General features: G+C 38.2%; 1 protein-coding gene across 13 annotated transcripts in view; it reads right to left on the minus strand.

Moving 5' to 3' along the window:
- The window catches only part of MPDZ (multiple PDZ domain crumbs cell polarity complex component), a 94204-nt gene extending 75056 nt beyond the window's left edge, over nt 1–19148 (minus strand). For 11 of the 13 annotated variants that reach the window (XM_030257304.3, XM_012577746.4, XM_032744606.3 and 8 more), the window contains exons 1-5: nt 18689–18822; nt 10830–10900; nt 10097–10263; nt 1697–1918; nt 538–677 (exon numbers count right to left, since the gene is read on the minus strand). In XM_030257304.3, the coding sequence (XP_030113164.1) occupies nt 538–677; nt 1697–1918; nt 10097–10263; nt 10830–10845 (545 nt within the window). In that variant the 5' untranslated portion in view covers nt 10846–10900; nt 18689–18822. The other 2 variants (XM_072922898.1, XM_012577745.4) reach the window with 2 other exon arrangements.
- Nucleotides 19149–19387: the final 239 nt, after the last annotated feature.

Genomic DNA, 19387 nt, shown 5'->3' on the forward strand with positions numbered 1-19387 from the left:
ACTTTGTGTGCTCCCTCGGTACTTCTCTCAATATTAGCTGTGGAATCTGAGTTTAAGTTCTAAAGCATAATTTCGCAAACCATTATTATTGCTGAGCTTCTGTAATATCAGCTGTGTATCTCTGTGAATATCCCTGACTTTAGATCAAGAATTGCTTGATGTCAAATCTGGGTTTCATACCTGCTCAATGGGACTCTACCTAACAAATAACACTGCCAGATACAGCTGGCTTTTTTGCATCAGTGCATTTTGACTTTAAAAGGCATGACACAGAACAGTAGCTTCCTCTTTCTCCCTATTTAAAAACACCAGGGAAATGTTATTTGCAGTTGCTAAAAATTAAGGATAGTTCATACGATGCCTGTTCCACATCACATAAATTGTGGTAAGTAATTTTACATCTGCAATGATGCGCAGAAGATGAAGAGAGAAACATGTACACATGTCCTTGTAACACAAAAATAACAACAGTAACACAACTGAACTGCAGTGTCACATATACACTTGGTATAGTAAAATATTCAGTAGTAATATTACCTATGTGCCACACTTCCCTCCTGGATTTCTTGCACAAATATTCCTAGTTCACCCCTGTTTTCACTCTTGAGTCCCACAACACTGAAGCCCAGACCACCACTTAGAGGTTTAATAAGGTCAATTGTCTCAACCAGACGACCCTGTTCAGCAGAAGTTAAAAAAAAGGGTATAAATGTTAAAAGGTTAAAAATGAACAAAGGTTAAAAATGTTGAAAAGTAATAATAAACATGGCAAACAACTTGGAAATTTCTAATGACAACTATAGCTGGGCAAGATTACATAAGCTAATAACTGAAACATAGCTGTTCATTTCCAATTTCTTGCTATCATAGAGAACATATTTGAGAAATAAATATTATTACAGCCCACAAGAGGAAATCAGGGAACAAAAGATAATTATACAGAGTTTTGGTTTAGTAGTGACTGAGTATATATCTATTCAGATATATATCTGTTTTATATATATTATGAAATATAGAATATATAGAATATATATATATTCTATATATATATATTTTAGAGGGTACAGGACAACTTTCAAGCAAAACCAGAAAAAGAAGATGAATTTCAGAAAGATGAAAAAACTTGGACTATGCAAAAATGCTCTCCTGAACATCACCAGACTTCTCCTATCCTGCTCTATTACAGATTAAATAGATAAACCCTAGAATATATGCCTGGGTTTTCCCAGCTCCATACACTGAAAGGACTCAAGCACCATTTCTGCCTGCTACAGGAAAGTAGTAAGATTAGAGAACAATCCACAGCAAAGTCAAAATTTTCCATTTTATTTCCAAGAAAGTCACAGATCTAGATTTTTGTTAATTCTGCATCCAAGAGCATGCTCTGACAAAGTATCTTCCTCAAGCATAGAGCAGCAGTTCTACAATGAGCATGAAAAAGTAATGGTATGCTGATCTGTAATACAATACTGGTCAGTTAAGGACAGTAGCTCATGAGTGACTATGTCAGGGCTAGTTTTTCAACTGCTCTCTCATTTAATAATTGTTTCTCAAACTAAAAGGTTACTTTTATTTTATATGTAAGTGGTACTGTGGTTTGTGCAGTAACTTAATTGTCTTTAAATAAATATACATGTATCTTAATATTTATATAATCAGTAATCCATATTTTGTGGTTATTATATGACAGCATTACCTGGGACATGTTTCTGATCAGCTGCTCAAAGTCCTCACTACAGAATTTCCCATTAATCTGAGGAGTAATGGATCTCATTGATGTTTCTAACACATTAGCTGGGTTGCCATTCGGCTGAGCCAACAAATATGACTCATTAAGTGGCAAGGACCCAACGTTCACACCATGATGGAGAAGCTGAGGGAATTCACCACTGGAATGTATGGAAGGTGTAATATTAACCTGTAAAAGATTGAAGGCAACACAGATTTATAGACACAGCAGAAACTTTCTCCTTAGGCCAGGACATTACCATAAGCCAACTGATCATTAGAAGTACTTGAAAATCAAATTTGCAATTTTAAGTAGACATTTTAAGGAGAAAAATTATGTTCAATATCTATACCCAATGTAAAACTGCAAACTACAAGCATAAAACACAAAAAAAATTGATTAGAACAACCTAAAATTATTTTCCTTACTCTGTCTAAAATTAATTTATTCCCATCACAATAGCATCTTGAAGTACTCCATCACTATGCTAGAGGTGAACAAGAACAATTTTTTTCCACAGCATCAGTATTTATGGGGAAAAAAAACAAACAAAAAGCAAACTAAAAAACCCAAACAAACAAAAAAATTTTATCAGTTATTTCACAAATTAAAACAAAAAAAAGTATGCAGATATGATGAAAAATTAAGAAAATCTCACATCTACACAGAGAACAAATTTCACCAGTCAGGGTTTCTGCATCACTATGTACTACAGCTACCAGTGTGACTATCTGCATGACCTAAGATTAAATATGAGATTACTGAACAAGACTAAAACCACCAGGATGATCTGAAAGTCACAATCATACATTTACACAGACTTTACAATCCACTTTTCTCAAAACAGAAAAGAAAGAAAATCCTCTGTTTTGCACTGCCACAATAAATCACCTCTTTTCAAGCAGATCTGTGCCAACCAATCTATATGAGTGGCTGCTGGTGATACAAAGCTCAGGTGAAGCAGAAACCCTCATTTGTCTTTTGTCCCACTTGCCTGTCAATTGGTACTGCTTTACTCCAGACAAATTTGCTTCCTATTTGCCTGGCACATTTACTATTATATTGCAACTTCAATCACTTTTCATATTTTTACAATGCACACTTTCTAGCATTCTGCATCACAACATAGAAACCTAAGGTTCCCCTTCTTTAAAGTCATATTTTATACTTGAAGTATCAATAAAATTTTCAAAACAGTAGATATATTCTAAAATGTTTACTGCATTAGTCTCACTGTTCAAGCATGTTACATCTATTGGGTTTTATCGTATCAGTCCTCCAACAGTCCAGTTATTAAAAGGTCAATATTGTTCTCCATAATACAATTCCATCTCATCTGAGAGCTTTAAGAAAATGCAATAAAACAAATGTAACTTTTTGAACAACTTATGTGGCTGGGAAGGTCCTCAAGTTAAAAAAATACTACAAGGCAGCATTAAAAAGAAAAGTTCTCAATAGCATTTCTAAGCTTGCTCTGACAAAAAATTGGAAAGAAGAAAATTTGGGTGTTTGGAACTCAGTAATTTTTAAATCCCATTGATTATGTTCTTTACCCATATGTGAGAGGAATAATTTGGGTTATGTTTCAAAGAAATTGTAACGCCTAAAATGTGCACATATGCACTTTTTTTAAGCACATACATTTGTGTTGGCAAGCTTGTAAGGCACAGGTAGACAAGCCTTGTTTCACAGCTCATTACACGTAACAAAAGCCAGACACATAATCAAATTCTACCCTTTTGAGATTAGAAGACTTTCCCTTACATTATATGAATGGATTTAAAACTAGTAAAGTCTAGGATGTACTTGTGTTTCTTACCTGTTTAAGGCCATATAATTAATTCACTTCCACCTTCACAGTGTTGTATTCACAGTATTTACAGTATTGAATACTGTATTCAATACAATACTGTATTCACAGTATTGACCATTTCAATGTATAAAGCTGTATAACTGAACTTGGTCAATTATGTGCTTTATTTCTTATTCTCCTCTACCTTAAAATCTTCTTACAGAGCCTGTTGCTATGCTTCTTTCCACAGAAAATGGTCATTGGTGAAATCATTAATCCTAGGAGTATGTAACATTACAGCAATTAACCATTCTTAACTGGTTCTACTAAAAATATTTTTACATTTCTACAGCAATATGAAGCAGCCTAAGAGAATATGAGATTACTTTCATGTGTACCTAAAGGCCATAGTAAACTGGTCTGATATCACAAATATTAGTAAGTCATGGATTCAAGTTCACTTTCTAAATTGCAGTGGTCATTGCAGAAAACAGCACTGAGTTATCCTTTCTGCTGAAAGTTATCATCTTCAGAGCGCTCTTGGTCTAAGCAGTCCCTGGAGAACTAATCACCTACTCTGGCAAAACCAGCAAAGTTAGCCTAAACAAAGAACAGAATAGTATGAATAAAAGCTACCAATTTTATCCAATGTCAATCTGTGATAGTTCACTAAACTACTTTGGTTCAGCTTTTGGAGTGGTAATTTCAAAGTGAGCCAGGTTCAGCTTTGCAATGACTTCATCTGAGCTTTGCAATGACTTCATCTGAGCTTTGCAATGACTTCAATCAGTATGATTACACCTAGAGAAAAATACATTAAATGTCTGCAATTTCAATTAGCACCATTCTAACTGCATTCTGTCCTGGGGGCCATTTACTGAAGTAGGAGCTTCTGGATGTTCCACATTCCAGGATGGCAGAAGCAGAAAGTCATTGGTAATACTGATTGGTATTACTATCGTCTTATAAGACTCAACTGTGTGTGAATTCCCACTGTGAGTAGAGTGTGTAGTCATTTTCTAAGACAAAAGAAGGAAAATTGTGTAATAATGTTAAAAGCAAAATTCGAAATGTACAGAAATCTAGAACACCTTCTACTTTACAAAGAATGAGCCATGCTGGCAAAAAAAGGAGAGAACAGAATTCTCTGTCACAGAAACTGACTGTAGCTGAGAGACCACAGCCTTGAATTTATTCCATGTCACCACACAGTGTTTCAGACTGCTAACTCAGAGACAATCCCAGTTGGTGAAACCTCTGTGCATAAAAAGCCTGTGTTTTTCATGCATCTAGAGTACTTCTTTACATACAAATGTGTAGGGAGCAAGTTGCACCAGAAAAATCAAGCACAAAAATCTACATCAAGCCACAGCAAACAAAATTATGGCAATTTTACAATAGTATGGATGTTATAAATGGTGTTTGCATTATAATGTTTTTTTCTAGTAAAAGACTCTCTGTATGTATAATCACCAAACAAATAGAACTACACATCAAAAATAAAAGGTTTTAGAATATGACATATTGCCCTTATGAATAGTATGACATGCCTAATCTGAATCCAAAATACTTCTGTACCATTCAAACTTGTACTAAGATTTAAGTATGTTCTCCTAGTACTAGTGGACAGTGGATTGCTGTAGGCAGCTCATTGCATTGTTTGCAATGTTCAAAGAGCAGAGCAGTCATGATGGGCACTTCAACTTCCATCTGAACCTGTGTCTGGTATCACCATGCTTTATCTAGTCAAGTTTGAAGGATTTAAAAAAAAAAAAAAAAGTAGGGCAATGTCCTTAGGGAATTCTGTTTTTCTCCCTAGTAGAGAATTTTTGCATTCTCATGCTGAAACAGAAGTAGTTACAGGCCAATTAATTTTTTTTACTTTTTACATGGTATGTTTTCCCTGACCAAGTCCTGCTCAAACTGGCAAATACAGTGGCTATTTTCTCCATTAGAAATTTCATCCTTTCTCCATAGTTCTATGAGCTGGGACGTCACTGCAGACATATAGGAATTGACTTTCTTTTCCCGTTGCCTTTCAAAGCAAAAGATGGAAGTTGTTCATGTTTTTCTAATACACATAATGTAGCAACAACTCCACTATTCTGAAAACACTGGATATTTATTTGCACAATGGTTAAAATGCCACTGAAAGGACACCTTGCATACTATATATATTGCAGGAAAAGGAAAAGACAACCTTCCAATTCACACTAGGTTAACTAGAACTTTAAAACCTTCTCCTCAAAATTTCAGTACAACAGCACAGCTACAACACAGTATGGGACACAGTCACATCAAGAGCAACTGAAAGCAATATCTCATTTTCATCACACCCTTTTTAAATAAACAAGCTGGTATTTAATGGAGAATATGCTTAGTACCTGAAGCTAACCTCACATAAAATTTCATTTTTTCAAGAAGTTAAACTGTTAACAGAATAAAGTTTTCTCTGTGTGTACAAAAACCTCATATTTCACATCTCCTCTCCCGAAACAGACATCTTAAAAACTATAAAAACATTTATAGTGACATTTACAGTACTTAAGGCAGAAGTGCAGAATTCCAAGACAAATTTTTAAGTAGAAATAAGATGATCACTCTTTTCCATGTGCCCCCCAAAATCCAGGCTTATAGCATGAAAAAGTAGAGAGTAACTGCTTTATATGCTTGCTAACCAAAGAAGTATAGGTCATTCCAGGGGGAGCAGTAAACCACAAGTGCAAATCTTAAAAGGAAATATTTTTCATAAGTTATAAATTGCATTACTTTTGCAGTAATACAATCACCATAATTCCATTTAAAAGTATCTTTATAACACTGTGATTGTATAATTACAGAATGAAACATTACTGCTTTGTTTTATCAGCTTGCTTATGCTGTTTTTCCTTGACTGGCATTCTCCGTATGGTATAACTATTTCCAGCTCGGACATAATTTGCATAAGATAAAAAGAAAAATTCATAAATACCACTTAGTATGACAAAATTTGTGTTTTAGTCACACAGACAGACACTAAAAACAATCAAGCAGTGCTTATATGCAGTAGCTCAAAATATTTTAACAAAAAAAAAAACACAAGTCATGTCTATATTGTACCAATGCTTAAAGCAAATGTCCTCAATATTGCCAGGTCTCAACTTATTCGACAAAAAGAAATTTTCAGTATTTCTGCACTTCAGCCACTGAGCAGCAGCCCTGGACACCCCAAGAAGGAGCAAGTACAACAACAGGAAAAGGCCCTGAGCTCCCAGGAACAGGACCTGGCACCAGCATCACTCTGCTGGCTGCACCTTCATGACTCCATCTCAGAGTAGATGAAATAGATCCCAAACTAGCATTTCTTGCTATCACTTCATTTAAAAGCACAAACAGTATTGTTGCCAAAAGGGGTTCAAAATGTGAACTAAAAATCTCTAGTTGTTCAAAATAGAGAGTTAACACTGTTAAGTGTTCACCAGCAACAGGAAAACATTAGTTTCTTACTGTTTCCCTAAATCCTCTCTTGCACTGACACCCAGCTGCTACTCACCACTACACTGTGAAGGAAAAACTATGGTCAAACTCACAAGTAAAAACGAAAAAACGAAACCAAAAAACACAACAGAAAAACAAACAAACAAAAACTAAAACAAAGAAAAAACAACCAAAGAAAACAAACTATCAAATAAAAAACCTCCAAAACTAAGAAATGCAGCTCTGCCATCTATAACCAACCACCAGATATTTTGTTCTAGTAGAGGTCTGAGTGGAATGGAGGCAGGAGAAGGTGTCGAGGGGGTAAAAAACTGAGAGACAAAAAGAAATGGAAGAGAAGCAGTACAGGAATAATTTTCTTTAAAATATTTAATAAAGAAAATAAAATATCATTAAAGTATTTTAAACACCACAACCTCTATTTTTCTTCTGTCTCAGTCTTATTTTCGAACAAGACTGCAGAAAACAAGCATTAACTGAAGAACAAGGACAGAAAGAGACAAGTAAAGATTGGTTCCTTCAGGGCTTCCCAGCTCAAGAGACTTCTGAAGTCAAAACAGTAACTCAAAAATCAGAAAAACATCCCTTTGTTGTGCCTAGACTTTTCCACTTCAGTAAACTTCACAATGACAGTTTTGCAGTACAAACAAATCCTGCTCACTTATTTAAGGAAAAAAAAAAATACCCCACAACTTTAAAGCCTACTAATAAGAACCAAGGCATCCGATTTGCTGACTTTAGCACCATGCCTCAATTTAAAGCAGCATATCACTCAGTCCATATACTGTACAAATAGAGGGCAGGACTTTCACTATCATCTCTATGCCTCCCAGAAACAGTGCCTCAAGCCAGGAATACATCTTCACCTTGAAATTTATTGATGACCCTAGAGGTGCACAATGAAGTCTCACTGGTTGACCTACTTCTGCCGGGATACTTGCAAGGAATTTGACTTGTAAAGTAAACTGCCATTGTGACTTCTCTGCTCCCATCCCCTCTTTCAAACTACACTGTCCTAAAAGACGACTTCCCCAAGAATTTTGCAGCAGTCTTGTAGCTCTTTAAAAACTCGTTAAAAACAGAGAGGCAGTTAAACAGACTCCCACACTTCACATCAAAAAGAATCAAATGCCCATTAAACTGTCACTGCAGCTCATCATTAAACATAAAAAAATTAGCCGTCTTAGTTTCCAATGGGCAGAAGCTGCAACATCTTGTCATTGCACAACTCAGCATCATTTGACATCCTGTCTCAAACATGGCTCTGACTGCTACTATTGGGACACAGCTTCTCTCCTTTGTCTATCACAGCTTGCCAAAAAACCTGGTCACTACTCACTCAGTTTTCATCAACCTGTTGCTTAAGACCTTCAAGAGCACAGTACCCTGACAGATGCAAAAAGGGTGTCCTTGAAGGGTGTCCTTCAATGCACCTATGAAAACACAAGTTTTTTTAACATAACTGCCTATTTTAGGCTTTTATTCTTTGTCCTGTTTCAGTATGCTTTGTAAATATTTAAATAGCACAAAATAAAAACAAATAATTCCATGTCATGTTATAGGGAAGAAATTCTACAGAAAAAAATATAGGATAAAGAACTGATCTAAGAGTGCTGTACACATATATTACACATGTAAGTGCTCATATAAGCACACATGAAAAAAAGGGAATTCATATCCAAATAGCTCCCCTGTCAACTAGACAGGGTACATACCATGCAAAATGCACAGATCAATAAAGTTACTTCACAGACAAACCTGCAGAGTCAGGACAGAAAGTGAAGTTATTATTCTTTGCTTTTTGAAAAATACATGCCTTAAATTATCCATCCTAGTATCTCCTGCTTCATTTTCTAATTTCGGCAATTTAAAAAGATAGCCATCCTTTAACTAATCACCTAATGTCCAGAAGTCAAAATTTATTTTGCCATTTAAAAAAATTGTATTAATGTTTCAGGTATACTTTTATTTCTCACTATGTGTTCCCAGGATCTTCACCACATAATTCACACAAATTCTGGATGTCACTGTTAAATTCTCATTTCCAAATGGCAGTGCAAACAAACCCTCAGGACAGTTTGTTTTTTTCCTGAGATTTTTTTAAATCACTCCAATGTCATACGTTTCTAAATACTAAAAAGACAAAATCTGAAAAAAATTGTGATGAATACATCATAAACACCATTCTAATTTATTTCTTGTCTGCGCTAAATAGCATCAAGATTATCCACAAGAAGCAATAAAGGTCCATAGTGCGTTCTGCTACACAGCTGAAGTACTGTGAGGATTGTGAGGAATCCTTCTCATCACAGTCTGGTCAGAGACCAGATGAGGCTCCACACTGGCAATTAGGTCCATGTGCAGAGTCTGTTCCCTCCCACTTCAGCAATTCTGCATACCAGACAGAGCTGGCTATCTTGGAGGAGTCAACAGGAATGACAATTTGTAAAGCCAGATACATAGTTTAGTCCTAATTCAGTTAATGAACTATTTTCGATAGTCTTCAAATTGTTATTCTGCTGACAAGAAAATTATAGCAACAAATAAAGTCAATATAACCAAGTTTCTGACCCTTTTCTCAAGCTCATTGAAAATACACAGAAAATTAATACTTAATACTCTGAGCAAGCAAAAAGGAGGCAAGAGCTCTGACTTCTCTTTGATCTTTTATTCCTATACAAAGTATAAAATAGATTTGCATTTCTTCCCGAAGTCAACCATTCTACAGCTTCCCTTTACATCCTCATTTTAGCGGGGTAAGACACAAAAGAGCAATAAAAGGCTCCTAGGAAAAAAGTCCTAGATCTCATAGAAAACACGCTCCTTTTGAAGGGCAAAGAAAGAAAGCTTTATGTTAACCCTCCACCCATATCACCATTTCCCTGCCCTGCACATTTTAAGTAATGAGCATATACATAAAAATCACAAACACAAAATACAGCCACAACAAAGTCCCCAAAAGTAAATGTGATATGTCCCCAAACCTCTGGATCAGATGTTTAGTTTAAGCTATTTCACTGTTCAACAAGCAGAAACATATACATCTTTGCATTACCTTAGCAAGTTTCCCCTTGCACTCTCAAGACTGCTCTTCCTACCTGATCTCTTAGTTGTTGAACAGAAGTCTGAAGGCTCAGAATTTGATTAAAGAGAGGACTCTGCAGCACTGATTTTAATAGGCTCAGTTTCTCCTCATTTGCGATGTCACCTCGATCCCGAAGTTTTGCCTGTAAGCGCTCCATGGCCTGGAGGGCCCGATGCATATCTGTAGCAATAATCATTGCTAGTCAGTAGCAGTCTAGAAACAGCTACACAAGGTACAGGTTTAAATATGACCCTCTCTACTGTTCAAACCACAGAGAACTTGAATGCCTCTGTTTTGAGCAAAAATCCCAGCCTGTCTAATGAAGCAGGAACTCAGAAGTAAAGCATAAATCAGAAGCCAATGAAAATTGCATTTTTGTCCATCAAGAAGTGAGTTACAAAAATGAAAGAGCTTTCATTGAAATTCAGTTACAGGAACTGTGGCTACAGTCCACTGTAAATAAATAGGGGCATAAGTAGTCATAATAGAAAACATCTTTACTTTCCATGCAAATTTTTAATTCAAGAAAAAACAACAAAATCAAGAAAACAACTCAAATTTAAATACACTAAACATATGATTGTGCAACTTTTGTTTTCAAATTAAAAATCCCAAACACAACAGCACTTCTAAGCACAGTAGATTGTTTTCTTTCAAAATCTCTCTCAGCAGTATACACCCATATCCCAAATCACACACACTTGATTTGGCCACAAAAATACTGTGGTATGAATGAAAAAAATTACCAATTGTTTCCAACATGTTTTCTGCTTCTCAGCTTCTATTTCAACACTGGAAAGAGCCTGTAAATATTTCCCTGAAAAGTAACAGAAAGGAAAAAAGGTCACATTTATAGAAACACTAAGCTCTGAAGGGAAAGAAAAAAGCTTGACTTTTGAAAACAATGAACAGCAAAATAATAATCCACAAAAAAACTGTTTCCACAGATAATTAAAATAACCTCAAAATCAAATTCTGACTCACTTTGGTGCTCAAAATCTTCCTGAAAATTGCTTTAGGAATACACTTTGTAATTTATTGCATTTCCATATCAAAGTGGCTGTCTGCATACTGTTGCACAACATGCCCTGCACTGCTTTAATCAGATACTATGAATCATAGCTGACACTGACATTTTAGTTTCATTGCTTTCCTTTTCAGTGATTCACAAAAGACATTCCCTGCAGGATCAGTTTTCAAGTTCCATGTTGACAATTTCAGGTGCATGAGCCACAGCACACTTTATATAGTCACCTTTGAAAGAAAAATATAAACCACAAGGCTACAGGCTTTCAGGACTCTCACACTAGAGCCTCTACTATTATTATCAATTGGAATTGAGACTCAGATGTGGATGATAGCTGAGTTTTTATCCATGTGGGTTTCCAGGAAGGAAATTCTACAGTGGGAGGAAGAAATTCAGAAATTGCTTTGTTTATTCTTTTTTGTTGCTTTTTGGGGTTGTTTGGAGCTTTTTAAAAATGTATGTCTGCAATTGCACAGAAATTTGCAGTGACAGAATATGTTTGATGGAGATGGATAGCTGAAAAGTGAGGAGCTCAAATATCATTGCAAGTGTATGAACTGTTGATCTTATCTTTCATAATTTGTTTTCTTTATAGTAGGAAAACACATCAGTACAGCATCCCCACTTGAATCTGGAGAACGTAAAAACATGCAGAGTTATGATCTCTAAGCTCTCAAGAAAAGTTATTTTTTCTTGAGATGTTGGATAAAAAGAGGAAAAGGAATGATGTTGACAGATCTCTAGATAAAACAGCCTAACAGGATCATTAGTTATAGAACCTGATAATTTAGTCAAGCCTATACTATTTGCAGTTTGTGCAGAAAAAGCAAAACAAATGGATTTAAAATGGTTTCAAGTTCCATCAATAAGACTTCCCTAGTTTCAAAATCCCTGAAGCTTCCTATCAGTTTTATTCACAGAATCACAAAATGGTTGATGTTGGAAGAGAGCTTAAAGATCATCTTGTCCCAGCCTTATTGCCATGGGCAGAGAACTTTCCACTAGACCTGGTTACTCAGAGCCAAGTCCAGCCCACTAAAAGAATGGGGAGTCTACAACCTCCCTGAAGATTGCATTTTAATTTGACAATACATTGATACAGAATCACTGATCATCTTTTTTAGGACAATGTATAATATTCAAACCCTTTAAACCCAACTTTGTCAAAATAATGTTACTCCATGATCCAAATTATGCCTTTAAATAAAAATAAGCCTCTGTAATTTTTTTTTTCTTACTTGGCAAGGAAAATCCCAGAATATAATTACCAGGTCTGAAAAACAACTCAAATATCTTGTATTTTCACCTTGTCACTCTAAAAATCAAGGACAAAATGAAGTCTATTTTACATGGGAAGGGCTGGATAAGATTATTTAAATGTTATGAAGGAAGCTGACTTTCCCAAACCCTTATCACCCATAGCTTTTCTTTCTAGGTTAAAAACTACTATCACTTCTATTCAGAGCCACTATCTAAAAATCAGAGGTATTTATGTCACGCTTTTAGATGTTTTCCTCAGTACCAATGCAAATCAAATCAGTTCTTTCCTGTTTCACTGTTTTCTAGTTATTTCTCAATACCTTGGGGCTGTGTAGTGGATGGAACCAGAGAACTGTGCAAAAAGTTAGAAATTGAGTATTTTTCAGTTATTTTATTTATCACAGAACTATATGCACAAGCACATAACACCTTATGTTCAACAGATGAAACTACTCTGGAAAAAAACAGAGGGTTACTGTTCTGCTTTAGCTCTGCAAGAACTCCAAGAAGAGATGCAGCTGTAAAATGTCTCTGTCTTTTGGAATAGCTGGATACAGCTTTATCTTATGACTCAATTTGACTAAAATTTCATTCTTGTGCTGAGAAAGGCAAATTTTACAAGTGACAGCACCCAAGGTCATCGCTGTGTTCATGCAATTCTGAAAATATGAACATTAACAATTTGTAGCAGAGAATTCTACAAGCAGACACAAATCCTAAACATATCTATAGGTTGAGATTATGCCACATAATTTGTAATGAAAAGAAGTCCTTAGCTGTACTAAGACAGTCATTACCTACTTTCTATTTACCTCATGCTTTAGAGAGAGGAGTGAACACTGCTCTAGCATCCTGCTCGTATCTGCAAATCTATTTTGAACTCCCAGTTTATTCTCTTTTTTTGGGCTTATATTAGTAGGGAATCCCTCCCCAGCTGGCCAACTTAATGCTTTTGTCGACATCAGCAATAAGCATGAGAAAGACCAAAACTGTCATCAGAATGTTTTCCCTCGGACACCTCCTCTGAGGCAGACACAATTGAGGTACAACAGTGTCTATGTGTTCCAGGCCAAGATGACCCCTGTTCACTCTGCCTGCGCTCAGAAATGGCAAATAGACACATGACTGCTCCTGCTGTGCCACATCTATGATTACAAGTGGGATCTGTCAGCACCAGCTCAGTGGTACATTAACATAGTGGAAGTACTGGAGAAGCAAGCACACATCTCTCCAAAATATACTGCAGAGACACATCCATAAACACCACCACCCACTACAGGACACACTGCCCTTTAAACCAGCTTGCTTCTAGGTATTTTAGTGACAATATGCTAGTGAGAAGTAGAGTGGAATGCATGATCACTTGTTGAAAGGCCTAATTCCGCTATAGTCACTATTTTTATTATGGCATTGTAGATTTCTAGATGCAGAGTGGGACGTTTAGTTTTGATTTCCTCATTTTACAATCTCCTGGTAGTCTGTATCACAGGAATCTGAAGTCAAAACCAGCCCTTCTATACATGATACAACAATCTTCAGACCTCAAAGAGCTTACTAGCTTAGCTCAAAGTAGATTTAACTATTCTTGTATTTCAGTGCTGAAGTTCATTAATCTCTTCACAGTAACAAGAACACAGGCTCTCCGAGTCAAGACGAAGAAAGACTGTTAAGCAAGTAGCAAGTTAAATCTAAGTTCAAGTTCTAAAGACACAGGTAATTGAAAGCTGTGATATAAACAAAAAACAGCCAAACAAACCAAAAAGAAAAAAAAAAAAAAAAAAGGAAAAAAACAAGCCTCATAATCTTCTTGTTTTCCTTCTATTTTAGAATATTATAATAGAAAACACAAGGAATTTTAGACATGCATAAGGTGACAAACACACCATATTCACTCTAAGAACAAACCAAAGTTAAAGATGATTCCCTGCAAGCTTGCACTTCTGAAATTTGATTCTTCCTATGCTAACAAACAAAAATGGGGTTTTTTTGCCACTCTTCATGTTATCCTTCTTTGATAACATTGGTTGCCAGAAAACAGCTGGCACATTGCAACTCTGGTGTCTATCTGTCCACTTCCGAAACACTAATATGCACAGGTGGCAGAATTTTCTTTAACATTCAAAATTTACTTGATCACCTCCTTTCCACTATAATTGCAGAAGGCATTTAGCTAAACAGACAAAAGATGAGTGAAAATAATAAGGTGACCCATTTCCATTGATCGTTCTTTCACACCTGATCACTTTGTTTCTACAAGGAAATACAAGGAAACCTATTCTGTTTCATTGATGGATACTCCATCTACTGCTTCACAAAGCCATTTTAGATAATACCTTGAAAACTAATGCTCATAGCATGGATTAGGAAACATGCAATGCCAAAGATAGAAAACATAGTAATAGGCTTTGCCCCATAGCTCCTGCATTACTTGAAGTGCTCTGAACATATAGAGTGATCTCTAGGCCCAAACTTTGGCTTGGAGTTGCATGAGATTAAAATTAAATCTATTTCAATTAATCAGCAAGGTAACCACAACAAGCATGTTATAGCTGCTAAAAAGAGTATTTTGGAACTTCTAATCTAACACTTAGGCCTGTGTTTGTCTGGGCTAGAGATATCCTTTAGTACTTGATTTTTATCCTATGTTATCTCTCTCCTCAGTTTTCTGGCTATCACTCAAATTGGCATGTTGTGTTAGCACTGTATGGAGAAGGAACAGAAACTAAACCACACAGGAAATGGAAGATGCTCATTACTGCTAAACTTTCTGCCTTGCCTGTAAATCCTAAGAGCTCGTCCATTTTCCCATTTACCTCCTGAAAACTGGCTACTAACCCCAGGAGGAGAACTAAGTGGAAATGTTCACAGTAAATTGAAAGATCTCATGCTTTTCTATGTATTTTTTATAGCTACTTTTCCACTGTCACAAATGCAATTTTGCTGTTGCATACAGCACTTTTCACACAAAGGGTGTGAAAATAAATGAAAGAGCAATGACCAATAGAGAAAAAGAGAACAAACAAAAAGAAAAATTAATGTGCACTGTTCCACAAGGAACAAAGCAGATTTCCATTGACTACCTGGAATGTAACAAGCAAACAAGAGATACCTGACATCTACATTTGATAGCGATGCTAATGGAAATTGTTCTAAGACATTCAAAGTAGAAATAAAAAGGCAGCATTGCACAGATTATATTACAATTCTAAGCACTTTGAAAAGATGTTACTAGCCTCTTGAAATTTAGCAAAATGCTGAAAGCATCAAAAATACATAGAGAGGTAGTGGCTCTGTATGTTGAAGAAAAGTTCGCTGATATAGCTAAACAGTACCATGTACTTTGAATCAATTATGAAAACAGAATTTTGCACATTCAACTACTTGTAACCTTCTGTATGCATCACTCTAATGTATTAAGTAAACTTAAAATGTTTTTCTATTAACTGGCAATCTGTTCATTGTGTATAATTAATAATTTTCTGTAACACTGTAAGGAGCCCTACATCAGCGTAAGATATAATATCCATGGTAACTGACATGCTAATAATTGCAGATGGGAAATGGGACTAAACTATCTATTATGATTGCACCTACTGATACATGTGTGTGATACAGTGTATTCAAAATTGATTTGCAAAGAGCATTCCAAAAACAACAACATAGTAGGGAGTTTCTGGTGGGGTTTGTTTGAGTCTTTTTGGTTAATGAAACAAACAGATAATCTACAAAAAAGTATTTTTTCAGTAAATATCTTAAATTAAGATCAATTGGAATCCTTCCACATTAGCTTCAGAAACTGAAAAGCATCTTTTTAGCATATGAAGAATATAGGGGACTCTACATATACCAAATTGATGAAATACAGGCATGATTAATATTGGCCCTTTATGTTTTCAAGCATAGGCAATTGATAACCATATTCATTAAATTCAATTAAACCTGGTGAAGCACAGATTTTACAGCAGCTGCACCTCAATGTTTATTGGATTCTTCACAGAGGTAACAACAGCATACAAAGCCTCTCCAAACAGCTGCCAGTAAGCATCAACAAAGAGTCATCATTTTCTCTACAAACTAAAACACAAATTTCTCTTTGTGTATTGTGACAATAACAAGTTGTTTATACAGAAAATCATAACACTGTGTAACAAGACCACTGCGCAAGGGGTCTCAGATGTAAGGACAGGGTCTGAGAAGCCTACAAAAGAAAGATGTTATTATTGCCAAGGCAAAAATAGCACATTTTTGTATTGACTTGTCAGGAACACCAGCAGTGAAACATGACTGTCCTTATCAATGATAATATAGTATCCCGTCAGCATGGCATTATATTAGCCAAAACTGCTTCACCAGGATGCTCAAATATAAAGCCTATTAAAAAATGTACTGGATGCACTTCACCAAATTTTAATTTTTTTTTTTTGTGTGTGAAACATGGAGCAGAGATTAAAAAGTTATTCAAAATGCTTCTCAATATACTGAATAAAGTGCTACTTCTTAAAACTAAACCATCTACAGCTATCTACATGACTGAGAAGAGATAAGGCATTCCTGCCTGAAGAATTCACAGACCAGGGCCAGGGGGAATAAAAAGATCCATTAGTACCGACATGTGCAGTTCTCTTTCCCTAGGGCTGATAGCGATCTAACTTTTCTAGCGCATTTCTGTGTGAAGAGGAGAGAATGTATCCAGTTCCTAGTGAAAAGCTTCTACAAAGCACAAAGGAAACTAACAGAAACACTGTATCTAATCAAAAAATGTTACATGCATGTTACTGTTAACAAGATAGGAGACATAAAAATATGCAAATAAAAATTGATAACAATTTTTTAAAATTGTGCTGTCTAAAAATGCTGCTTGTTAAGGTGGGTATGTCTCATAAATACATATAAAATACATAAGTATATTCCAATTGCATTCTTTTCTTTTAGTGTTACAATTACTTTGAATTTCCACAGAAGCATCAAGTAACACTGAAAAACTATTTTACCACTTTCTCCTTTTCCAGTTTAGACTCTTCCCTACCAAGGAGTTGCTGTTTCCTTGGGAAACGCAGAAGTGATAGGCAAAGCACAGGGCACCACACAATACAACTTCAGAAACTGCAGAATTCAGAGTCTTCCTCTTTATCTCAGTAAATCTCTGCTCTCCTATTTCGACAGACTCCCCTTTCTGGGACCAAAGCCAGTAAGGATGTTTCCTATCCAAGAGCTTACTTATAGTAAAAAAAAAAAAAAAAAAAAAAAAAATCTTCTACACGTATTAGGACACAAAAATATAGCTCGGCAATGCAGTGTTTATAAAAGCAAAAGACAAGGTAAAGGAAAAAAAAACTTTTAAACTACAATGTTTCTCAGCCAAACCGCAAATCAAATCCGTTAAATGCTGTACACGGTTCAAAAGGTCGGCTTTGTGAGTTTTTATTTTTCTTTCTTTCCTCCTAATACTCTTTCCAGTAATATAGGCAGGTGGTGGCAGCAAGGGGGGACACGAGAAACGAGCCATCCCTCTCCTTTGAGCACCCAGACTCATCAAAGGCCACAGCTGCAGGCGGCCCCTTGCCCTCTGTTTCCACCCAGCCCAAGCCGCTACGTTTGAACGCGCCCCGGGGAGCGGCCGGACCGCTACAGCGGGCTCGGACCTGCGGGCAGCCCGACACCAGCGCGGCAACAGGTCCCGGTCCCGAGGAGCCGCGGCCGCCGCCCCGCCCGCAGCCCGAGGACACCGCCAGGGTCGTGGGGCCTCCGGTCCGGCTCTGGCTGCGAGCGAGAATCGGCGCCCACGGGAGCCGGCCGAGGGCCGCGGCCGCCGGCACGGTCGGTGGCAGCGGCGGCAGATGCGGAGACCTCCTCCCGTCATGAAATACCCGCGGGGGGTAAAAAAGGAATGCGTGAGCGGGCAGCAGGGCTCCCTGCCTATGTCAGGGGAGGCTCGGCTTTTGTTTACGTGAGGACAACGCCCCGCCAGGCCGCTCGAGCCCGAGAACCGCCTGCCCGCCGCAGGCCAGAGCCCCGGCCCGGCCCGGCCCCCGCTCAGCTGCGGCGGGGAGGAGAGGGGATGTGCCGGGACACAGCAACAGGCTCGGCCCCGCGGCCCGGGGCTCCACGGCCTCTCCTCCTCCAGCCCCCACCCCCGGCAAAACCTTCGGATCAAATAAACAATAATAAATAAAATTTCGAGGGACAAACGCGTTTTAAAAGGTCGCTCAAACTCCAGCGAGGCGGCGGACCCTCCCCGCCCTTCCCGGCCCCCATCCCCTCAGGACGACTCAGGAGGGCTCGCCCCGCTCCCCCCGCCCGGCCCAGCGCCCTGCTTACCCCAGCCGCTCGGCGGGCCCCACCGCCCGGCCCGGCTCTCCGCCCTCCCGCCCCCGAGTAGCGGCGCCGAGCGAGCCGCGCCGCGGGGCAGCGCGCTGGGCACGCCCCGGCGGCCTGAAACCTAATGCCGCACCTCCCGCCCGCGGGGCTCACCGGGGCGGGCCGGCTGCCCGCAGCCACGGTGGGCGGGGGGACCGCGGGACAGCGGGGCACGCTCGGGGTGCCCGGTCCCGTCCCTGCCGGCCTGCAGCGTCGAGGCCCTGCCCGCGAAGTTTGCCTCCCCGCGGACCGCACGCCTTGCCGGGATGACACCGAGGAGCCGGGCTGGTCCGGTTTAAGCTCTCCGGTTTGCCTGCGAAGTGAAGGCGGCGGCAGGCTGGCCCCTGCCTCTCTCCAGTGCTGCGGTGCCGCCTGCGGCCGGGCCTGGCTCCGCTCGCTCCAGCCCAGACACCGGCCGTATCCCTTCTCGTGCAACAAGATGAGCCGGGCCTGGAATGCAGGAAATGTTTGGAAATGTTAAAAAAAAAAAAAAAATCATCTTAGATCAACAAAAAACACATGATGAAGTTAGACAAAATGATTTATAAGGTCGTGGAATTAATAAAGGAATTACTTTTCCATCGATGCAGCAGCTGGTTATTGTGTTAACTTAAAGTAAGGAAGATGCTGTGTGTTTCACATACATACAAGAATAAAGCA

Source organism: Taeniopygia guttata, chromosome Z, assembly GCF_048771995.1.
Source record: "Taeniopygia guttata chromosome Z, bTaeGut7.mat, whole genome shotgun sequence".
Classification (NCBI taxonomy): Eukaryota; Metazoa; Chordata; class Aves; order Passeriformes; family Estrildidae; genus Taeniopygia; species Taeniopygia guttata.